The 25,163-nt window shown below is 43.9% G+C and overlaps 1 protein-coding gene across 1 annotated transcript in view; it reads right to left on the bottom strand.

Moving 5' to 3' along the window:
• The window catches only part of PLA2G7 (phospholipase A2 group VII), a 121,321-nt gene extending 96,933 nt beyond the window's left edge, over positions 1–24,388 (bottom strand). Inside the window, exons 1-2 of the mRNA XM_029596058.1 lie at positions 24,246–24,388; positions 224–349 (exon numbers count right to left, since the gene is read on the bottom strand). Coding sequence (XP_029451918.1) covers positions 224–322 — 99 coding nt within the window. The 5' untranslated portion in view covers positions 323–349; positions 24,246–24,388. The remainder of the gene's footprint in view (positions 1–223; positions 350–24,245) is intronic.
• Between the last annotated feature and the right edge of the window lie 775 nt (positions 24,389–25,163).

The following is a 25,163-nucleotide window of genomic DNA, read 5'->3' as shown; positions in this document are numbered from 1 at the left end:
CTGCTTGGTGGGTGTGGTACTTTCTGTGGTATCGCTATAACAGACTTTGAACTCTTGTGTGGGGAAAGTGCTTTTTCTTTACACAGCAGTACATTTTTAGGTAGATAAGAACATATGGTCCAATACTTGTGGTTTTTCTAAGAAATATTTCCCCTTCCCCCCCCCCCAGAAAATGTAAATACAATTTAAGCATTATCATCTGTGAACTGTGTGTGTCTCATACCTGAATGCTGTGACCTGTCATTAAATCTGTACATCCAACAGTGTGAGGTCCTTTTCCACCAGGGATATGATAAGACTGAGCACTGGAGCTACTCCCCATTCTTCTGTAATGCTTTGATGATCACACCTGAGAACACAAGAGACTCCTTTTCACATGCATTTCAAAACACACTATTGCCCATACTGGGAAGAATACTAGCAATTAATTTGGTGAAATGCTAGCTAGCTTTAGCATTTTACAGAGCTAGGACCTGCCCTGAGAGTGTGAATCACCTGTGCTCTGTGTGTGTGGATGCAGTTATTTCTGTGGGCGGTAATAGTGAGTTCTGGTAGCCATTATTGATCCTACAGGAAACTGGAATTTTTTTCCATAGGTTGTGACACCTTAGAAAAAAAAACATACATACTGTATGCAATCAACCCCCACAGCTTACTCAGCAACCAGTCCCTGCCTCCAAACCCAATATATTCCAGATTGCATCATAAACATCCTGCTTATCCTGTAAGGAATATATCAACTGTTCCATAATAGCTAATTCAGTTACTTTGCCTTCACAACATGATACAGTTGGGGTTGGCTTCCACATTTGTGCTATTGTGAGGCACGCCAAATGCAATAATTGATTAGTTAATTTCTGATTACCTCTCATGCACATCTTGTCTCTCCAGAGACCCAGAAGACAAATACAAAGATCCATGGAGGAGCATGCCCACAGATCTGGCAAATTTATTTATTTATTTTTATATACTGACATTCACCTGTGGGAATCATATCGGTTTACAAGATAACTTTTTTGACAATGTGACAGTGGTCACATTATCTTTACATTGTAAAAAACTATATCTGTGTAGTGCTTTAACAATTATAACATTATAATATTGAATAACATACGCTGTTTAGTTTCTTAACATTATCGTTATACTAGCTAACGTTATTGAGATAGTATGGACCGTTGTTGAAGGTGTTATGAGATCTCTTGGTGGGGTTGTAGAGCTGGTTGTTTGGTGTTGGATTCCAGAGGAGTGGGTTAGATCATGTCAGGATAGGCTTTTCGGAAAAGCCAGGTTTTTAGGGCTTTCTTGAAGTTTTGTGATGAGGGTTCCGTTCAGAGTTTTGTTGGTATTTTGTTCCACAGAGTGAGGCCTGCTATTGAGTATGCGCGTTCACGCGTTGAGGAGAGGTGTGCCTGTTTGATGGAGGGGACCGTAAGTAGTCCAGTGTTTTTAGAACGCAGGTTTCTTTGAGAGGTGTATGGATGAAGGGTGTCCTTTATCCAGTCAGTCTTTTCGTTGTTGATGGATTTGTGCATGAGGGTAAGGGCTTTGTATTGAATTCTGTGGGTTATGGGGAGCCAGTGGAGGTCTTTCATTATGGGGGTGATATGTGTGGAGCGCTTGCTGTTTGAGAGGGATCTGGCTGTCATATTTTGCAGTGGTTGGAGTGGCTTGAGGGTGGAGGCTGGGAGTCCAAGGAGAATGGAGTTGCAGTAGTCTAGTTTACAAAGGAGGAGGGCCTGGAGTATTGATCAGTAGTCTTGAGTGAGTAGTAGGGATTTGATTTTTTTTGAGGACTTGAAGTTTGAAATAGCCCTCTTTTTATTGTATTTATGAAGGTTTCAGATTGAGCTCAGAGTCTAGTGTGATGCCTAGGTCTCTTACTGTTGCAACAATTTGGCTTTTGTTTTGAGTGGAAGAATGGTCTTGGATATTCCATGTGGGGGGATTGTTAGAGATGTGTAGGATTTCAGTTTTAGAATGGTTACGGGTGAGTGATAATTGTGATAGGAGTTTATTTGAGCCAGGATGGAGTTCCATTGTAGTAGGGTGTTCTGTAGGTCTTCTTTGGTGGGGAGGAGGATCTGGATGTCATCTGCGTATACAAAGTATTCTAGGCCCAGGTCAGTGAGGAGTTTGCATAGTGGGAGCATGTAAATGTTGAACAGGGTGGAGGAAAGTGATGATCCTTGGGGGACGCCGTATGAAAGGGGGAACTGTTTTGATTCTTTGTTGTTGAAGGTTACTTTGTAGGTTCTGTTTGTTAGGTAAGAGCTGAACCATTTGATTGTGGTGCCGTTTAGTCCAATTAGGAGGGTGTTGTGGTTGATGGTGTCGAATGCGGTGGATATGTCCAGTAATATAAGAAGGTAGGATTGGCCGGCGTCTAGAACTCTAAGTGCTGAGTCAGCAAGGGTAAGTAGGAGGGTCTCCGTGCTGAGGGTTTTTCTGAATCAGTGTTGCAATGGGCATAGTAATTTTTGGGATTCTAGGTGTTCAGAGAGTTGATGGTTAACAGTTTTTTCCATGATTTTTGCAATGAAGGAGAGGTAAGATATGGTTCTGACGTTAGTAGGGTCATTGGTATCAAGGTGTGGGTTTTTTTAGTATAGGTTTGATGATGGCGCATTAGAGGGCTTTGGGGAAGTTTCCTTGCTCTAGGGATATGTTGATGATTTCTGCTATAGGTTTGGCTATGATGTCTAGGATTAGTTTCAAGGTTGTGATTGGTATGGGGTCGAGGGGGTGTGTGGCTGGGTTTATTTTTTGTATGATGGTTTTTATCTCTGTGGAGGCTATGGGTTCGAAGGTGGACCAGGTGGGGATGGTGGTGAGCTGGGAAGTAGATATCTCCTTAGTAGTTTGAGGGGCGGGTGTGATTAGTTTGGAGACTTTGTCCAGGAAGAACTGTGCTAGTTTGTCGCAGGTTATAGAAGTATTCTCATTGGAGAGTGAGGTTTGGATGGGTTGAGTAAGCTTGGTGATGAAGTTGAAGAGGGCTCTTGGGTTGTATTGGTGATCGTGGATTTTCTTTGCGTAGTATTTTTGTTTGGCCTGGTCTATGTCAGTTTTGTAGATGAGAAGAATTGTTCTATATTTGTTCAGGTGGGTTGGGGTAGGGTCTTTTCTCCATTTTTTTTCAGCTTGTCTGAGTGTTCGCTTGATGTTTTTCAGCTCGTGTTTGTACCATGGCGCTTTGAGGGAGTTCCCAGTTTTGATTTCTATGGTGATGATAGGACATTTTGATTTTGCGATTTCAACATTGATGGTGAGCCATGAGTTGGTGGCTGTGTTTGCATTGTTGAGGTTGAGGTCTTTTAATGCAGTGGATAGGGCTTCTGCTATGTCTTGGCTGGGGCATGGTTTGGGGAATTTGATGTATTTTTTGTTGTATCTGGTTTCAGTGTGGTTGATTTTGAGTTGGAGTGTGGTGTGGATCAGTTTGTGGTCAGACCATGGGATGTTGGTGCGTGATGTTTTTTTTGTTGATAAATATGAGGTCAAGTGTGTGGCCAGATTTCTGCATTGGTGTGTTTACTATTTGCTTGACAATGGATGACAATATCTGTTCTAAAAAATAATATACCTCTAGACAGTTCCACTACATGTGAATATAAATGCCATCTAATCTGCTACCTCACCAGCATAAGGGGCTACTGATTAGGTATGTCTGTTTTAAACAAATTTTAAAAATTCAAAAAAGGGCAATTAGTTTCATTCAGGGGGCCCTGAAACCTTATTTGTTGCATTCATTTAAAATTAAGGTCACTTACCTCATCCATTGGGTATCCAAGGGCCAAGCCAGATCTCGAAGCCCGGGTCTTGTCCCAAGCCTAGGCCTAATGCAGGGGCCCGGCTCGGAAGCTGAGGCCTGACACCTGGGCCTTGGCCCAGGCTTGATGCTGGGGCCTCGTGCAGCATCAGGCCTGGATCCTGGTCTCGGCCCAGAGGCCGGGGTCTCTGCCTAGGATCAGGCTCAGACCCAGAGCCCAGGCATCAAAACCCGGCCTCTGGGCTGGGCTGTCAGGCCCGAACCTGAGATTAGGCTGAGTTCCAGGTATCTGGCCTGGGCTACAGTGTCAGGCCTGGGTCCGGGCTCCAGCCTAGACTGATGCCCAGGTGTCTGGACCCAGATTCTGGGCCGGGCCTACACAATACCAAGGCTTCAGCAAAAAATATAGGGGTAAGATATATATTTGTGGTGTATTAGCCTGTACAACACCTCCCAACTCTTAGCACATATGGATATCAAGGTAGAAGTCAGAACTGTTTCCAATCACTCCAGTCCAAACCCTCCTGCAGATCCGTATTCCATGATGCAATTAAACTGGATGTAGTCTCATTCTCCCCTACCTGTTTATAGTAAGTTTAGACTTAGTAATCAACTGTTGGCCCTCATTAATCAGAAGAGATCTATCCCTCCAACCCCTTGCTATCCTCTGTAGATCTATCCCCCTAAAGATTAGTCATATCCTCTCAGTTGAAAATAAAGATAGAGGGCCGGATTTTCAAAGGGTTACGTGCGCCGGGCCTATTTTCAAAAGGCCCGTGATGCCTGTAAGTCCTGGGGCGTGGATGGGGGTAGTCTGGGAGCAGGGTCAGAGGCTCCAGGCACAACAAGAAGTCAAAAAAGGTAGGGGGAAAGGGCAAGGGAAGGTAAGGGAACGGGGGAAGGCAGCACGGCTCAGCATGCGCAAGGTGCACAATTGTGCACCCCCTTGCGCGCGCCAACCCCCGATTTTATAACTTGCACGCGCCTGCGCCAGTTATAAAATCGAGCATACATGAGTGCACGCCGGGTAGCGCTCGCACATGTACGCCTGCACGCACCCTTTTAAAATCTACCCGTGTGTACGATTAGGGATGTGAAAATTCCATCACTAGATCGAAAAAAGTTTGATCTGTGCAGATTGTAAAAGTTATCCTAAATGTTTTAGCCCCTTTTTTCCCCCACTTCCCATGTCCAAAGAAAAGGTAGCCTGAGAGAAAAAATGGTTATTCCTTAATGGAAACATAAGATGTGAGATCTTTCTTCATTTTTTTTATTAACAATCTGCCATATTTGAAGGGTATGAGTGACCACAGGGTTATTTCTGCATACTTTTCTATAAGTAGGCTAAGACAATGACATATACAGCAAGATTGCCAGGTTATTGCCTTCAGCTAGACCTATCTCTAGTGGAAGCCAATGCTGCTGTTCATGAGACCCAAGCCAGGTCTGCAAGCACAACAGCCAAGCTGCCCAGTAGTAGGACTGAAAATCAGGGAAGGCCACTCCTCCATATCTGCAAGGCTTTACCAATTCAGAGTACTTTATTCTGACCACTTTCCCTTGCCATAAAAAGCTCAGAATATGACTCTTCGAGGGAGGAAAAGATGTCAGCTGGGTGAATAGCAGCGTAAAATCTCAGCTCCAGCCCCAGTTAGCAATCTTCAGCAATCTAAAGTGTTAACTTCCCTGAAGCAGCGGCTACGTTTGCAGGTGCACTGTGCTAGTGTGGCTAATGGCAGAGAAGAAGAAAGGTGGATTTACAGCAGTTCTCCTTCTCAAATTGGGAGGTGATGAGAACCACAGGCCTGTGTGAAGTAGATGACGCTGAGGAGAGCCACGTGGCAGGCCCCGAGCCTGTGACAGAGTTCAGTGGAGGGACGGAAGCGAGCATTCCTTCACGTGCTGAGTTTCATAAATGGTTCACCGATCTGTGAATGGATATTGCAGCTATAAAAGCCGAGCTGAACACGATGTCGCAGATCTGCGAGGGAATCTCACTAAGCTGGTCAGAAGGGTGGAGGAGTTGGAAGCTCGAATTCATGACCAAGACACTAATTTGAGCGAGTGCTATGAGGAGGTGTCTGGAGTAGCAAAAGCAGTGGCAGAGCTGAAAGAGAGGCTGGATGACTTTGAAAACTAAGATTAGACAGAGACCTGTTTTCAGAGGATCCCCGAGTCCCCAGAGAACTCAGATTGTTTTCAAGTGATTTTGAGCATCTTCATAACAATCCAGGGTTCTGATGAGGCAGCAAGAGATATGCCTGTTATCAAATTGGACAGGGCTCAAAGGGCACCCAAGAGGAAACTGACCCAGGGACATTATGGCATGTTTCCATTATTTTTCTGTGAAAGAAAAGGTAGCTCAACTAGCTCATAGAAAGGGGAAGATTATCTGGAGAGAGCAGATGGTGGAGGTGTTCCAGGATCTATCCCCAAAAACCATTAGAGAGCGCCGAGAGTTTAAAGGAATTATCGCAGTGTTGAAAAAGTAGGTGATCAAATACCGGTGGCTTTTTCCCTTGGTCTCAGCTTCATGGTGCAAGGGAAATCTGCCAGAGTAAAGTTGGTAGCGGCTGTTGCACTCTTTCTTCGAGATGCTGGAGTAATGGTTGCAATGGATGAGCAGCAAGGCATACCGGTGGAAGCTCCAAGATGGAGGGAGGAACAGCTTAGGTGGCAAAGGGTGCTTAGAGCAAGATGACTGAAGCAGCAGTCACGGAAATCCCCCATTCGCTGGAGCAGCAAGTGTCAGAGTTTGGATAGTAGTGGAGGGATCAACAGAGTGATTATACTGATGAGCCAGACCACAGGTGTCTGTGAAGTGATTTGTGCGAGCACACAGTTTTTCAATTTTAAAAGGAAGAGAGGGATAAAGGGGTGTATGTTTTTTTCTGAGAAGATGGGTAAGACATGGGTTTAGATCTTGATTTATCATTTTGCATGAATAGGCCCCGCGATACAAAAAAGGGATGTGGTTAGGGAAAGTTTTGAGATACAGCAATAGGCATTTCCGTGTTTTAGGCTGCAAGAGAATGAGACAGACTCTTTATGAGGCTCTCATAAAAGTCAACTATTTACACCACTGTAGGAGGGTCAACTAGTAACTAGAAGTGAGGTTGTGGTGGTCTAGAGTTTGGGGGCAGTTTTACATGCACAGTCAGGAAGTACAAACAGCACAGTACACACCAGTGAAGATTTGATGGGATCTGGAGTGAGGAAAGATACACAAAGATGAGATTTGTACATTGTACTCTCTCCCTAGCTTGATAGCAGCTAGGTCGAGAATACAACTTACAAATCTCATCTATGTGCATGTTTTCTCACTCCAAATCTTCACTGATGTGTACTGTGCTGTTTGCACCTCTGACTGTGCATGTAAAACTACCCCCAAACCCTAGACCACCATCAAAATCTCACCTAGTGTTACTAGTTGACCTTCCTACAGTGGTATAAATAATTGACTAATATGTGTGCCACCCCAGAGGCTCTCTCTCTTTACTCCCCTCCTCTCCCCTCTCCTTCCCAAAATGGGATTTGTGATATTTATCGCAAATCCCGTTTTGGACACATCACACAGCATAATGCAGGAAAAAGGTGTAGTTATTTCTGGCATTAAAACCATGCGATAAAGTGCAATATGCTATCGCAAGCATTGTTAAACACCCCTCATTTTCATAAACTCTGCCCAAACTCCTCCCTTTTGACTAAAGTTAAAAAACCTGCATATGCATCTCGCTATGCGTTATGTATCACATGAATTATGGCATTATCACAGGCATTAGAGCCCTAACGCAATTTGATAAATGACCCTGTAAGTTTGTTGTAAGGTGGGACTAAGAGGGGAGTTTTGAGCTGCGGATGTGTAACCTGGAGGGAAGAGGTGTGTGGGTAGGGGGGTTGTAGGAGTGGGAGAGAGATAGGGATGGAGGATATGTGTGCTGGGGGCGGGGGGGGTTCGAATGCGAGGCATTTAAGTTGTGGATTGGAGAGGTGGAGGAGGTGAGGTACATTTGGGGGAAATGGTGCACATAAAAATTGTCTATTAATACGAAGGGGGTGAACCCTTAGAGGAAGCTACTGCGGAAAGAGGCAGAGGAATTATGTGCAAATATTGTCTTTTGTCAAGAAACACATTTAAAAGCAAGAAATGAAAAATTGGTGTAATAAGGCTTTTCCTACACAATACTATGCTTCTGCAGTGAAAGGTAACAAATATGGGGGGTGGGGATCTTACTTGCTAGTCACTTGAATGTGGATGTTACAGCTGTGATTAGAGATACCGAAGGGAGATTTCTGATTTTGAAAACAGTAATACATGGTGAGTTATTTATACTTGTGAATGTTTATGTGCCTAATTCACCCCAAGGGGTATTTTTTTTAACTCTCTTTCCAACATTCTCACAGGGTAGGTTGAAAGTGACATTGATTGGGGGTGATTTTAATTTAACACGCTACCCTTACCTAGATAATTTGGAGGGGGGGGGGGGGGTACGGGCACAAGTAGATGGCAGAGATCGAGATTGAAGGAAATGATATCTAAGTGGAATTTTATTGAAGTGTGGCGACTGAGAAATCCTACCGTGAGAGACTATTCCTTTTTCTCCCAACTGCACTCTTCATACTCTAGGATAGATTTTTTTGATTGATAAAATTTTGGTAGGTCAAACAGTAGGGGCTGGGATTGGCAATATATCGTGGTCTGACCATGCTCCGATGTGGTTGGAGTTAGATGTGGGAAGAAGCCAGATAGTAAGGAAGTTCTGGAGCCTAAATGAGGATCTGCTGGCGGACAAAGCCTTTGGTGAACAGTTAAGGAGGACATTTTGGAGTATTTGGCCATTAATGAAGAGGAGAAGTTAGCCCAGCAGTAATATAGGAGTGTCTGAAGTCTGTCGTGCAGGGGAAACCTATCTAGAGAGTCTTTTGTGCACAAATGGGAGGAGAAGACCAGACTACAGCTGTACCAGGAGATAGCTAAGTTAGATTTGAAACAAACTCAGCTCAGATGTACATACTTTGGGTAAAGTTAGAGGCAGTGCATCAAGAACTGAGATCCTTGGTTCTGGCTGATATAGCAGGACAAATGGAGATGGTTAAACAGAGGTATTTTGAATATGGCAACATGGCAGGGTGCCTATTGGAGAGGTGGATTAAGGAACAATCTATGCAAAATCAAATCTTAAAAAAAAAAAAAAAATTGGGAGGCAATCTTGAACAGATCTGCTCAATCTTATGAAAAGCTATACAAGACTGATAAAAGCATTTAAGGTGGATATTGGGCAGTATCTGGAGTCTGTAACGTTGCCTTGTTTGCTCAAATGGGCCAGAGACCTACTAAATGCATAAGGTACCACAGAGGAAGTTCTGTGTGATAGCAAAATTACAGGTGGGTAAGGCCCCAGGTCTAGACAGGTTTATGGCCAAGTTTTATAAGATCTTCAAGCAGTATTTAGTTAGGTCTCTAGTTGCTGTATTCAGTTACCTGGAAAAGGGGGGGGGGGGGGCAGTTTGCCCAGGGAGCAAAATGTAGCAGGGATCACAGTGCTGGGAAAAGGAGGACAGGACCCAACACTTTGTAATTCCTTCAGGCCTATTAACCTAATGAATTTGGATCTGAAGATCTTAGCCAAGATTTTGGCCCTGTGATTAGGGAAGGTGGCTCCCTGCTTATGCATGCTTATGTAGGCCGCCTTGATTACTTCTTTTATCCAGTGGGCTATGATTGCCCGCAATGCTGCTTCCCCTTGTTTCTTCCCGCTGCGAAGAATGAACAGGTGGATCGTTTTGCGCACAGGTCCCGATCTTTTCAGGTATCTGACTAGGAGTCTGCTGACATTTAGATGGCGAAGGAGGCGTGAGTCTTCAGAGTCCTTATGTTCATCGGAAGATGGTCTCGAGATGGTTTGGTTCATGTGAAATCACTTTCGGTAAGATACAGGAGACTGTGCGCAGTTGTATGGTTCTAGGCGTGAACCTAAGGAACGGTTCCCGACAGGATAGTGCCTGAAGTTCGGAGATGCAACGAGCTGAACCACCAAGGATGCCGTCTTCAATGTTAAGAGACATGGTGACAGACCACGTGTTGGTCTGAAGGAAGCCCCCCCGTGCTAGGAAGTCTAATACTAGGTTGAGATTCCATAGAGGTACCGGCCACTTTAGGGGTGGTCAGAGTTGTTTAACCCCTTTCAGGAAGCGGGACACATCTGGATGGGTTGCGAGACTGATGCCGTCCACTTCGGCTGTGAAGCCAGACAGTGCGGCAATTTGGACCTTGAGGGAGTTGAGTGACAACCTCTTCTTCATACCATCCTGCAGGAATTCCAGGATCCTGGGGTTTTGGCTGTCCGTGGGAGAATCCCGCGGTTCTCACACCAGGCTTCGAATACTCTCCAGATCCGTATGTGAGACAGGGATGTGGAATACTTGTGCGCTGGGAGCAGGATCATGGCCTTTGTGTAACCACGATTCTTCAGGCTGGTCCTCTTAAGGGTCAGACCGTAAGGGAGAATAGAGACAGATCTTCGTGGAGCATCGGGCCCTGCCGGAGAAGGTCCCTGTGTGGAGGTAGGCACAGAGGGTTCCCCGCAAGTAGTCTTCGCATGTCTGCGTACCATGGTCATCTTGGCCAGTCTGGGGTGACTAGTAAAACTAGTCTCCTGCGGTGCTCTCTCTTGCGGATGACCCTACCCAGCAGTGGCCATGAGGGAAGGCATACAGTACGACTTCCTCTGGCCAGGTGTGGATGAGAGCGTCTAGTCCCCAGGATTGTGGTTCTCGTCTGCGGCTGAAGAACCTGGGAACTTGGGCATTGAGCAGGTTGCCAGTAGATCCAAGGCTGGGAGGCCCCAGTGATTTACTATCAGTTGGAAGGCTGTGGTTGACAGTGTCCATTCCGCCAGGTCTAGGCTCTCTGCTGAGGTAGTCTGCTGAGATATTATCTTTTCCCATGAAGTAGGAGGCCAAGATCCCTCGTAGGTTTATCTCCGCCCATGTCAAGAGTGGGTCTATCTCCAAAGATACCTGCCGGCTCTTGGTTCCTCCCTGGCGGTTGATGTAAGCCACTGTTGTCACGTTGTCAGACATTATTCTGATTGACTCACTCTGGAGTCTGTGGCTGAATCGCAGGCACACTAGCCTGACTGCTCGAGCTTCCAGGTGGATTATGTTCCATTCCGCCTCTTTCTTGTTCCATTGTCCCTGGGCTGTCAGTTCCTGAGAGTGGGTTACCCACCCTCGCAGGCTCGCATCTGTGGTGAGCAAGATCCGGTTAGGTGGGGTAGGCTTACTCCTCTGCTTAGGTGGTCTTCTTGTAGCCACCATTGGAGTTGAGCCCGAACCTCTGCTGGTAGTTGGAGGTGAATTGAGTAGTCCTGGGACAGTGGCTGAGCAAGAAAGCCGGAAAGGGGAGAGGGGAAGAATTCCCTAATCAATTCCCCTTCTCTTCTCAAACAATTTTATAAAAAAAAACTTTACCTGAGCTCAGCCTGTCCCAGCTGAATAGAAGCTGGGTCTCTGGCTGTGAGGGGAGAGGGTAAAAATTGTCACCACAGTGCTCTGCTTCCTGCACCTGCTTGCCTTTCAGCTTTTTTTTTTTTTTTTTTTTACAGCTAAGCCCACGCCAGCTCAAATACCAGCTACTGGCAAGACACTCATTTGAGGGACCACAGAAATCACCTCAGGAATTCTCAACTGGGGGAGGGACCATTTGGTATCACCACAGGACAGCGGGGCGAATTAAGTTTCCTTGTTTCTTTCTCCTTCCAAAACTTGAAGCAATCCCCAGTAGGGAGAAGCACATCTACCATCTGCTGGAGACTGAGAATACTGGCAGGCTGATGTCACTGCAGGAGTATATATACTGTAATGTCAGCTTTGCTCAATCTCCATCTGCTGGTAGAGGTGCATAATCCACTGGTTCTGGATGCATCTGACAAATGCTAAAAAAAAACCCAGTTTTTAGACTGCTATTTCAAAACCATCACACTCAGCTATACTCCTCCACAGATCGATTTGGCTGTTTCTTGCAGCTTCCTTTTTGGGTCTTCTCCCCACATCTCCTTTTTATGGCCAAGTTATGTTTTTTCTTATTTTCTTTCTCTCTTTTATTACAGCCATACATTACTCCATTTTAAAATCTCCTTCCCTCCAGTTCACGCATTTGCTGTCTGCAAAGTATTCATATATTCTTTGTGATCTCTGGCACCTGGCATTCTAGCAAAGATCAGCCCAGCAGTATTATGGACAAAGCATGTATTTATTGCAAGGATTTGTTATTCGCTTCACTACTGGAGTACTCAGAGCAAGGTACAGGATTACAGAATAATTTGCAGGTATGAAAAAGCTGTACATCAATAGGGATAAGATTAAGTTAAGGTTACAGGTATGAAGACTGTACAACAATAGCCAGACATCCATAGAATTAAATATTTGAGTCAGAATCCTAAACAAGGAACTGACATAGTCTAAGGCCAAATGTTAATAGTAAAACAATGGAATCAGGGCATCAGGGGTACAAAATAGTAAAACAGAAGAATCAAGGACCAAAACGGCAGGATGGAGGTGGTGAGAGCATCATAGCATAAAATCTGTCAGAGGGTCCTGGGATAAAATGCATAAAGTCAGACAGCCCTTGCTTACTAGAACTTCCATGGAGATAGTTTGAGCTTCTGCCAGACAGATAAAGTTGAAGAGGCTAAAGGTGGGTGAGCTTGATAAAAAAAAGAGGAGATATTAGAAATTTTAAGTACTAACATTGCCTCAGGAATTAAATGTAGATCAAAATCACAATGTCTGTTTCTGTGAACTGCCAAATGATGTGTCCAATTTCCTTTGGTACTACTTCCACTTTTAAAAACAGAATAATTTAAAAAGTTTTCCTAGAATGCCCATGCAGAAGAGACCTGCATCCACAAGACCCCAGTACTCAATTATAATTCTACTACCAATAATTAAAAAAAAATACAATTGTTACTCAAATGTATAAATGCTTAGCTAAGTTCAAGTTTACTTTTAGGGAAAACTATTATTGTTCAGGGATCGCGGCACACGGAGTAGATGGCAACCAAAAAGGCTATTGTGTGACTAATCCCTGTTCTGCATTCCTGACCTCGCTGAAAATTCTGTTTCACAGAATATTCTGCCTTGCTAGGGTTCATTAATTTCTTGGTTGACTTTTGAGAGAAGGGAAAATATAGACACTGTATAAAGGAAATAAAAAACAGAGTCACAGAACTAAACTGCAGCACAATTCAAATTGTTTTTATTTCTTGAGAGCAATTTTCACTAAGCCGCCTAGTGGCAAGGTACACCAAACCTTTTGTAGCCACTCTACATTGGTACAAAAGTGCCCATTAATTTAGCCCCTGCTATTTCTGGGGGTGCAGGAATAGAGGCAAAACTACATATGCAGATTTGAAAATCCTATATATTTAGGATATTCCTCCAACCAGTTTCATCCAGTTAAAAAAGTGCACACCCACTTTCCCAATGTGTGACACACACTTTTCACCTCAAGTGATCTAGCCAGCAAGCTCTGCCGTTAACCGGCTAGATTTGTATGAAAGTTGTCCTTTTTATTTCTCTGACAGAGAAAGTTATTTTAGATAATTATTCTGATTCAAATATGCATAAATGCACTCCTATATCTTATACACTGCTCAGAAAACTAGGGGGCTGATGCAATACAGTGCGCTCAGGCTATTACTCATTCACTCTGCATGAAAAAAAAAAAAAGGGTGTGTCTGTCGCACATTTAGCTCTCAGATATTAACACCTGCCTGGAGCAGTCGTTAATAGCTGAGCACAGGTAAAAGTACAGAAAAGCAGAAAAAATGCTTTTCTGTACTTTAAGTAAAAAAAAAAAAAAAAAACAAGCCTTGGCAGACCGCCGAGTTATGATGACCAACACCGGTAAACTCGGCGTTGGTTTTCATCACTGGCAGATGGCCAGTGATGAAAACCAATATAGAGTTTACCAGTGGTCTTCATAACCAGCAGCCGCGGCGGGGTCGTATTAGCCAGGAGGCGCTAAGCGACCCTAGCACCTCCTTGCTAGCACGACCCCCTAATTTGGGTATTGCATGGCGCCCCCTTGCGGGCGCCATGTGCACATTAGGAAAGCAGGCGCTGACTTTTCGGCGCCCGCTTTCCGTGCTTTTTATTGCATAGGCCAATCCAATTTCTAATGCATTCACATTTTTTCCATCAGAAAGATGTTTATTAGTGAACGGAAGTTAAGTCATCTACTTTCTGTAAGGGAACTGGCAATCATTTCAGCAATAGAGATAGGTTTTATAACCTTGTAGAAGACACTCCCTGCATTACCTAAATCAGATTCCTCTGGTAGCTGCATACCCTGAAGCAACAACTGTTTTGGAAAATAAGCCTTTGCATGGATAATTACCTAAGTAGAAATGTTTCTGCAATACAGGTATGATTACAGCAGAAGAAAAAATATTTCCATTGAAGGCTTCTGGTGAGGACAAACTGCAACAAATGATAATCAACCCGCTTGTAAAATGTCACCAGTGCTAAGTAGCTATCCGGCTATGTGGCAGACACTGAATGGGACCACATATTCAGCTGCCCCCCCCCCCCCTCAGCTGGATAAGTAGGGACTTATTTAGCTAAATAAAGTAGTGCTAGATATCAGCCTCTATAATGTAAACACATTTCCCTGTAAGTGCAATTAAAAGATAGCAAATGTTTGGAACAAGGAAGGGTGTAAAACCCTTCAGTCAACTAACCTGACCAACCTGTTCCTTCCTGTTTTACTACTATGAGATAGTATCAGTGGAATTGCAGGATGATCTCTTGCTACAACATAAAACATAGCAAAGTCAAGACTATTATAGGAAATCAAATATAAGACAAAGTTGAGACATTAACAGCTAGCATGGGGCTCAATGTATCCAAGTGTGCAATTTAGAAAAATGTATAGGCAAAAGCTATTCACCGATTCCCATCCTGGTCTTCTTTGCCCATTTCAGTGCTAACTCCACTACCACTGACAGGTGTGGCACCTTAACTATCCCAAACCAGTGGGATTGCTGAACTCTGAATTTAAGGTCCTGTTTCCTTGCTGCTGGAAGGTCGAATGTTGGACTCTCTCACATTCTGGTTTGCAAATCCCCTTGGATCAGTGCATCAGGATTGCTGCAGACTTGGATGGTGTTTTCCAGAATCCAGAAAAAGATGAAGTCTTCAGAGCAGGAGTCCTTGTTCTTGCGGATGTTGACTCCCAACGCTTTACCTAACTTGTTCAAGAATTCGGAGTACTAGATATCTTGTGGTGGTGAAGACTGCTCTGGCAGATCAGGAAGGAAGTCAGTAGGGATCCCTTTAAATTTTTCATTAGTCCCAAGAGGTGAAAGAACACTAACCTAGGACCCCACTGATGAAGGTGGTGATTAGGGCAAGGTACTCAGTTGTCTTTGAGGGAAGCATTCCTGGTATATGCTCCAGAGATGGTGGTGTCTCAAGTTCCCTCTTTAGACTGGCTAAACTCTGCAGCAAGGGATGGTCAGGGACTAAAATTTTGCCTTTGGGACTTCTGATGGGAGTTCTTCAGGAGTGGAGGTGAGAGGAACTCCCCTTTGAAGGGACAAATCAGACTGGACAGGAGAGGATGAACAGTGCCCTTCTTGTCCCTAGCTACTAGCTAAGCAAAGAAAGTCTTCACCAGTGCCACGTCCTGCTTTAAGGGCTGCTACGTTCTCTAACCAGGAGTTGGGGAAAGAGGATTGGTCCTTTTACTGACATTTGACCAAAGAGGTACCAATCAGTGGCCTTGAAGGAGTGAATAATGTAAAATGCATAGGCATTGGAAAGAAGGGGGGGTGGGGGCGTCCACAGGGGCCATTGCACTTACAAATATTTGGATAGCCACCTGCAACGACTGCTCCCTTCTCCTAAAGTTTTACTGGGCCCCCTAATTAAGGAGGAAATCTGGAAGCTGAAAAGTGTAAGAGAATGAGGCCTTTCTGGCAAGAGTGCTGTGCTTTTCTGGGTCCTGTCCCCCTCCCTTCTCAGAACAGGCTCTGCTGGTTTAGTCTCTCCCCTCTCCTCTCCAGCTCCCATGCCAGAGGCTCTAATGATATTGCAGACATGCTCTCTCTGCTGCAAGGAGAACAAATCGAAGCCAGCAAAAAAAAAAAAAAAAGCAGGAGCAGCAACTTTATCATCACCTTAGGACGGGCTGAAAGCAGCAAAAGAACAAAAGATAAGGCGCGGGTCTAGGTTTTATTATTAGCAGTCATTTTGTTTTAGCTGCTGGGAGTCATTCCCTGCCCTACTTGTCAGGCTTCAGTGTGAGCTGGGTAGGCTGAGCTAGGAGAAGGGCAACTGCTAAGCGACAGAGCAAATTAAGACAGTGAGTGCCTAAAGAGGGAAGAGAAAGTGGGAGATGGTTGCTGCAGGTTGGGTAAGGGATGGCAACAAAGGCAGAAACATTACGTAATGATGCTCTGGTGTCCTTGCTAGCCAGTCCAAAGGAGGGATACTTGATAAGTGAGCACAGGAGCAGCAGTAGAAGCATGTGTGCATGTGTCAGAGTATTTGATAAAGTGACTATGTCTGTGTCTGAGAGAGCATGGCTCAGAAAGTGTGTGTGACCGAGAGAATGCATGTGTGTGTCAGTTTCTCAGACAGCAAGAGAATGTGAGCGCGAGCCACGCCTTCTTCCCCATCAATCTTAGGATCACCAGCTACTTCGCATCATGGTTTCAGCTACTTTTTACCCAATCTGGAGACTTTTCACAGAGGACCTTGTGATTTTCTTCAGGTAGGAGTTGGCAACATTTCATAGGTGTCGGAACAGGGTGGGCCACCCAGGGCCGTAGTCCGTCCAAATTAATCTCAAGGGCAGACCATCCCTGCCCTCAGGCAGAAAGAAAACCCTAACAGTTTCCTAGCATCAAGTATTTTATTGGTAGGTCTGGGAATGAATGATTCAAATTTATGATTTATGCAAAGAATGTACATAAGAAAGAATGACATAAAGTAAGTAATTGGCAGTGGCGGCAGAGCTGTGGATGGAGTTGGGGGTGGAGCTAGAGGCAGAGCTTGTCCCCCCCACAAACAAAAAGCTGCTCCGCTGCCCCTGATTAAATGAGTTCTAGCTGAAAGCTTGACAGCAGCACTGGCTGAAGGAGGTAAGATCTTCTCCTCCGGGTATTCCCTGGGAGTTCTGGAATGGGAGCAGAAGGAGAGTTTGGAATTTGGAGAGTTGGTCACTACTTTTTCTTATTTTCAACTTGGATGGAAGTGAGGGGGTTCAGCTCGCAGACCACAGCCCGGCTAGTTTCTTTAAAAACTGGGATGGGAAGGGTTTCAGCCTGCAGCACTGCTAATTTGTTGAAGTTAGGTGAGAAGGAGAGGAGACTGGTGCCCCACTGAAACTTTTTTTGGTTTTAGTAAGAACTGGCATCCAAATAGACCACAGATAAAAAAACAAAACAAACAACACTTTTTTATCTCCTGGTCTATTTGCATGTCATTAGATTCCTGTATCCTGCAGGGCCGGGAAAGGGGGGTAGTTAATATTGGAATAATGTAAAATCCATGCTAAAATTTAACTCTGATTTTAGCACAGATTTTATTACATCAGTCCCATATTATGCACAAAGCAAACCTATTTGGAGAAATTGCTGTGACAGAACAGGGTGACACCACTGTGAGAAAACATTTTCTGGGAGTTGACCACTAGACATATGAAGGTCTGGGAGGGGAAAAAAAAAGTGGAAAGATCTGCAAAATTTACATGTTTCTCTTTCTAATCTTAACAGAAAAAAAAAATTGAAAAGTTTTTTCCTCCAGTTTTTCAGTTTTTTTTTTTTCTGGGCCTGCATACCTCTGCAGAGCACTGCATCAGTGACCTTATAATCGAAGAACTAAAAAGGAAATGCAGAACAATTTAGGAACATAAAACAGTTGAAATTAAAATGATCAAACATTTCACAACTGGCACAGAAGGATTAACAGAAACCAGGAGGTTAAATCACTACTAGAAATAATTCTACTGCTCCTCTATCAACTTTAGGCCGATACCGTGCGCTGGCCATAGAACACGGTTCTTCTGACTTGATATTTTTACGATATTAAGTCAGAGGAGGTGCTAGGGAAGCACAGTTTCCCCCTAGCGCCTCCGTTTTACCGTGCACCCGATTTAAATATTAAATCGAGCGCCTGGGAGAGGTGGATCGGTGTGCATTAAGGAAGTGGGCACTCAATCATGAGCACCTGTTTAATGTGCGTTGATACTGCATTGGCCTGCTTATCAGTTTAACAGCACACTAGCCACCCTTCCCCTTTTCCCTATCATTGTAATGCTTTTTTCTGATTCACTTGTATTTTCTTGCAAATATTTTAGGCTCAGACCAGCTTGTTCTGTTTGGACTTGAGGAAGTAAGTAAATATTTAGATGTGTTAAACGGTTAACATGTGATTGTAATGTACTGTAATTTACAAATGTGTTTTTAATAAGTTATGAAATAAAATATTGTAAGGTGATATATAGTACAATTTATATTTATATTTACTGCCCTTATAGATTATTGTGAGTATTGATTAGTTTAAGGGTAGATAAGTAGCTCGAGTGTTTATTGCTGGTCTTGAGGAAGGACATGTTTAATCCCAAAAGCTAGTCAAGAAATGTATTCAGATAGTCCAAAAAAGGCATCATTCCATATTCATTTTTCCAATATACATAAAAAAACCAAGTCTCTAGTAGCCCCTTTAAACACACTAGCAAACTCAATTTTGGGCCTCTGTTACCTTCTTACTACTCTCTTAAACACATCAACCCATTCCTCTCCCCTCTTCCCATTCACACCATTGTAATGTAATCTACAATTCTCTACAATAATCTACAAATCTACAAAAACTCAAGACATGGCTCTTCCTCCAAGCCTTCCCCTAACTGGCATATCCAACAATTTTCTCCACTGGACCGGACTCTGACTCCTAACTAAACGCCCCTCCAAGTTTAGGCATTCTATTTATGCCTCCCTTCTTTATATTATTTCATTATCTAATTTATTCAGTTATGCTGTCCTATATCTCCGGCTATCCTAGCCCTCCAAGTTAATACCTCCTTGTTATATGTATCTTTCGCCTCTTGTTATATGGTTGATTAAGTTTTTACCCCTTGTTACATGTAAACCGATCTGATATGAATTTTTTTCATGAAGGTCGGTATATAAAAATGTTAAATAAATAAATAAATCTTTTTCTCAGACCTGCTTATTATGTTTTAACCTGAGGAAGGGAGTGTTAGTTCCCAAAAGCTAGTCAAGAAATGTACTGTTAGTCAAAAGAAAAAAAAAAAAGGTATCACTTTCGGTGCCAGTGTTAGATATCCTGGGGACCAGGGCAGAAACTAAGGCAGCAGTTCCCAAATTGTGGGTCAATAAAACGCACCAGCTAGGGTTGCGTTTCCCTGTGGTTTAAAAAAAAACCCAACCCCAAATAAATAAAACACACACACAGCATCATGTGACCTGCTTACCTAAACAGCAAGTGAGAACTTTCCTCAACAACTTAATGTGCATAGTGGCCAAGAATGAAAGTGCAGGGCAGGAAACCAAATACCTTAAAATTATTTCCACCACTGCTCCCACTAGCAGCCCAGTCTGGAAATACACTTTTATTTCAGGCCTACTTCAATCACTACTGCCAGCCTAGTCAGAAAGTTACACCTGTTGTGTGGCTCAATCCTTTTTGCCACCAGCCTGACACAGAAATGTAGAGTTCCTCTTCTCTGTGAAACAATCACCTCTACTGGTGCCAGCTCAGCATTGAAATGAGGAGCTTCTGCAGGCCTGCTCCCTCCCTGCAGCCTGATTCCTGCTACCACCAGCCCAGCACAAAAACGTGGAGCTCCTGCAGGCCCGTTCTCTCCCGGGCGGCCTGATCAGCACCACTATCAAAAATATCATTGCCAGGTGGCAGAGGAGGAGGAGGGAATGGCCCAAGAGAACGAAAGTTGAGCTTGTTTCGGGAGGGAAGAGACAGAAGAGGAGTCAGTTTGGGTGGGGGTGGGGGTGGGGCAGGTGAGAAAGAGGAGCTGAGCAGAGGATGAAGGTATGTGAGAGAAAAGGTGAACCTGGGGATGGGCAAGAGAGGAAAGTAAGCCTGGGAAAGGGTGAGAGAGAGAGGGCAGTGAGCCTAGAAAGGGATGTAAATGAGATGATGAGCTGCAGTGGATGAGGGAGAGATTATGGGGTGTGTAAGGGGAGGGGGGTTCACCTATGGGTGATGCAAGACGAGCTGGAGTTGAGAGAGAGAAGGCATGAGCTGGATCGGGATAATGAGACAAGCTGGTGGATGTAAGAAAAGATCACTTGGAGTGGGGAGGTTGAGAGAGGGGGGTTCTTTTGGGAAGGGGTTTTGTCCTCTGGTTCGTTTTGGTCATATTCTGATGCCATGTGAATTTTCAGCTCCTAAAATGGGATCATGTTGGCAAACTCTTCGTGAAGACCTGAACTTAGGAGAGGGCTCAGCCAGTTCTGGGCACTCTGAAAGTGACATCAATTCAGCTTCACTAAAAGTAGTGCTGGGGCCCTAGGCCTGTGTGTCGCCAAGCACACGCAGTTGTGCCGCCACACTTCCCGGTCCCCCGTTGCTCCCCTGCCCCAGTGAGATAGGAACTCTTCCTCCGCTGGGGCTTTAATTGCTGATAGCCTGGGCAAAACATGGCAGGAGAGCTGGAGTCAGCGGCCCTAGCAGCATGCTTTCTTCATCCTGCCCCCGCGGCCCGGAAGAGGAAGTGGTGTGCAGTGGCCACATGCACGGGAGGAAGAAACAATGATACGCTACAAGTGCATGTAGCCTTGGCCCAAAGGAGAAAAGCAGCATGGCCCAGAGTAACGTCAGCCCCCACGGCCAATGGGATATTTTTGAGGTTATAAGAAGAGTTGGCTGCTGCTGCTGCTGCTAGTGTGTGTGTGGGGAGAGTGTGACGAGTGAGCATGTGTGTTTGAGACCCTATGTGTGTATGTGTGAGAGAGAGCATGTGTGTTTGAGACCCTATGTGTGTATGTGTGAGAGAGAGCATGTGTGTAATTGAGAGCTTGTGTGTATATGAGAGAGAATGCATATATATATGACTGAGAATCTGTTGTATGAAAGACGCATGTGTGTGTGACAGAGTGCTTGTGTGATCGAGAACCTGTATGTGATTGAGAACCTGTATGAGCGACAGCATGTGTGTATGTGACTGATAGCCTGTCTGTTTGTGTGTGATCAAGAGCCTGTGTATAAATGAGAGTATGTGTGTGTGATTGAAAGCCTATGTGAGAGACCTTGTGTGTGACAGAGGAAAAAGTTACTTGCAACCCCCAGCTAATTCACAACAATCTCAGGGCACCTGCAAATCCAATATTCCAGGTATGGAGAATAGAACATTTTTTTAACTTTGTTTTTAATTATTGGGAGTTTCTGTCTGCTGTTTTGAAATATTTAAAATCGGCATCTATACATTTATTTTATTTATTTAGTATTTTTATATACTGACATTTGATCTCAATTGAGATATCATACTGGTTTACATTCAGGTACTGTAGGTATTTCCCTATCCCCCAGAGCGCTTACAATCTAAGTTTTGTACCTGAGGCAATGGACTTACTGCTCTAACCACTAGGCTATTCCTCCTCCCTATGTTATGTTTTTAATTACTGGGTATTCCATTCATCAGCTGTTTTGAAATAATCTTTTCATTATTATGGCTGTCTGCTACTGATTTTATATTTGATTTGTTTTATGAAGACTGGTGATGTTTCTCTTTTTCCTTTGTTGCACTGCATAGAGTTTTGGTTTCCAGTTCAGTTTTTGGCTGCATGTTTCTATTTATGCTTTATGGTCTCTTTATTCTTTGTTAATTGAGGGTCTGCACATGTGACTGAGGTGAGGTATTCTGCTGGTAGGTAATTTCTGTGTAGGGAGGGTTCTATAGCATCCTGGCTTGAAGGCCTGTGTAATATTTTTAGTGTTGCCTTTTCTTAGGTAAGGTGGTTACTGTTTTGAGTGCTGGAAGTTGATGCTGTTCTGGTATGGGAGGTTTACTATTTATGTAATTTCTGTTCAGAGAGAATACTCATCTTTTCCTTGTGTCATTCTTAACAATAAAAGCAATACAGGGCCTTTTTTATTTCCATCATGGATTGTAATGAGCAGTGTGTCACACGTGTGAGCAGTCAGTCAGGTGTGTCACAATGGGGAAAAAAGTTGAGAATCACTGCCCTAGGCAACTGTCCTGCTTGTCCCTCTCATCCCCCACCTTGAAAATCATCCCTGATCACCTTCCATAATTGTGTATTGAGGAGAGGGCAATCTTTTTCATGAGAGGCTTCCAGGAAAAGTAAAAAGTCATGGGATAGGTGGTGATGTCCTTTCGTGGATTACAAACTGGCTAAAAGACAGGAAACAGAGAGTAGGATTAAATGGACAATTTTCTCAGTGGAAGGGAGTGGGCAGTGGAGTGCCTCAGGGATCTGTATTAGGACCCTTACTTTTCAATATATTTATAAATGATCTGGAAAGAAATACGACGAGTGAGGTAATCAAATTTGCAGATGATACAAAATTGTTCAGAGTAGTTAAATCACAAGCAGATTGTGATAAATTGCAGGAAGACCTTGTGAGACTGGAAAATTGGGCATCGAAATGGCAGATGAAATTTAATGTGGATAAGTGCAAGAAGATGCATATAGAGAAAAATAACTCATGCTATAGTTACACAATGTTAGGTTCCATATTAGGTGCTACCACCCAAGAAAGAGATCTAGGCGTCATAGTGGATAACACATTGAAATCGTTGGTTCAGTGTGCTGCGGCAGTCAAAAAAGCAAACAGAATGTTCGGAATTATTAGAAAGGAAATGGTGAATAAAACGGAAAATGTCATAATGCCTCTGTATTGCTTTGAAAAGATGAACATCAAAAGAGAATCAAAGCAAGGAGCATCCACAGGCATACATACATACTGCACATCCTTACAAGTAGAGATTAAAATGATTTTCTAAAGGATTTAGCTATCTAACGGGGTTATTTACTAAAGGCTTATCGCATGTGAAAAGGCCCTTTTTGCATGCGATAGCATGCAAATTCAAGTCAGGGTTGAGTCGGGGTGGCGAGGGGGCGGACTCGGCGGTGTCTTTGCTGGCAGTGATAAGATTAGTAACATTATTGTCACCAGTAGCGTGCCAATAGCACCACCTTTCACGGTGGTGCTATTCTGTGCAAAAGCCGGCAGCGAAGACACCACGGGGGTGTGAAGGCTGCCGGATTTTGCAGGCCTGCCCCCCCCCTTCGCCCCCGCCCCCCATTTTCGCTGGATGCATCATTCAGCGATGAATGATGAATCCAGACCTAAATTTGTTGTAAGGTGACTAGAAATTACATTTAGGAATATAACCCTACTGAGCATCTAAATATAGCCACCTATGTTTACTATGTGGCTATACAATATTTAGCAGCTCAAAATGTAGGGGCTCCCAGAGGCATGGCTGGGCTAGGGGAGAGAACTGTAATACACATTAAATGCTGAATTCAGCTTTTAAATCATGTTAAAACTGCATTACCACATCTGCATGTTCATGATAGTTCAAAAAAAGTTGGCCTAACACACAAAAAATATGAATGAGATTTCTGGCATACAAATGTATTGAAAACTTAGCTATTTAATATTAAAATGGAGTAAACTGGATCGTGATAAATGTTGTGATCTGTAGGAATCTGTGGAAAGTAAATGGCCCAACAAGAGGTGTAGTTAACATTCCCCAGGACTATCAGCAGGTTATTGCTCTTGACAATGTTCTGCAGTTGTTGGCTGGCTGAGGTTTTTAGCAACTCTCTTTCCTCCTGTCCTAATCTAAAGGCCCAGCTGAGTTTAGAACTCGTGCATGTATCACCATGCCAACGGCATCAGATAACCAGCCCTTCCTCCCAAAGACGCAAGGACTCATAACTTTATTGGCACAGCAATTTTACATGTGTTATAAAGTGATACAACTGATTTAAAATAAAAAGGACTTTAAAAAGTACAACATAGTAATAAAACATTAAATTACGAGAAAGGCCATTTGTCAGTCTCTGGTGCTGTTCATAACGTGCCTGGTCAGATTACTTTTCTGGCCTGGTGGCGGGGTACAGTCTATTTTGCTGCTCTAGCTGCTGTTTCCTCCTCTTTCCCCCAGGATCTTAGGACATTTTTTCAGCTCATGCTTTAGTGGGAACACAATACGTCACCCGGAACATTACACGAGGGAGAAAGCCGGGGGGGTGGCAGCGGCGATAGCGAGAGTCTGGCTGGCTGTGTCATTAACTCCCAACTGTCTGCGGATCCCAGGACAGCACATGGCACCTTCCTTCCCGGAATGCAAATTCAGGCTTTTCGGGTGGGCTGGGGGGGGGATATGGGAGGGGCATCGTCATTTACACCCAGATGCCGGCGCGTGTGCAGCGGGAGGGTCGTTGCTTACCTGCCTGCGGTTCCCGTCGCCCGGCTCTGACAGCCTGAAGTGCGTTTGCGTGTGTGAGAGTTACTGAACCCGTCACGCTACTCCCCACACAGCGAGTGGCTGCTTTCTCTTACTCTCCGCTCATTGCTTTTTGTTTGAAACTGAACGGAGGCGGAGCTGACCTTTGCCGTCTTTTTTTTAAATGCATTTCCCAGTCCCCACCCTCTCCCTTTTTTGGAATCCCAAGGGTAGGGTTAGCTGAAATTACTGTATTTCTTTACGCATGGGCACACAGTAATGTAGCAAGCCTGCACCTTCTGTCTCCCTTTCCCTGACTCATTCCTCTGGTAAGGAGTAAAGCTCCTCGGTACAAATGCTAGCCCCTAATATACATTAACTCTATCACTGCTAAGGTGGTCGTTTTTTAATTACAATTTTCAGATCACAATAATTTAGTCTTTTTTTTTTTTTCATTTGCACCTGGGCAAATCTTGCACTTTATATATTTTTTTTATTTACCTTTACTCCCCCACATTCAAGTAGACTTAAAGAATAATATGTAAAATTTGCATATTTGTACAAATATTCCTCAGATTTTAATGGGAAAATGTTCATACAAAAACAGGACTTTAAAGAAGAATAAAAGCCAGGAAAAGCTGTAAAAATAGGGATTTTCACTAGTTTGCAGTCCTAGTCTAAAGTGTCTCCTTTTAAGTTATAGTGAAACAAATTCAGGAAAGCAGAACTATCTATGAAGGATCACAAGTTGCGATTGGACTGAGATGGAGTAACATTTGCTCACATTCCAGAGGCTAGTGTTAAAGTAGGTTGCTCTGGCAGCTTTTTTCTTGTGCTGTCCTGATTTTTCTGTGATTCTTTGTTGCTCACCTTCCTCTGCTGGGGTAGGACTAGAATTAGTCTACTCCTACTATTCATCAC

This window comes from Rhinatrema bivittatum, chromosome 3, assembly GCF_901001135.1.
Source record: "Rhinatrema bivittatum chromosome 3, aRhiBiv1.1, whole genome shotgun sequence".
NCBI classification, from domain to species: Eukaryota; Metazoa; Chordata; class Amphibia; order Gymnophiona; family Rhinatrematidae; genus Rhinatrema; species Rhinatrema bivittatum.
This window is presented reverse-complemented; position numbering and strand designations above follow the sequence as displayed.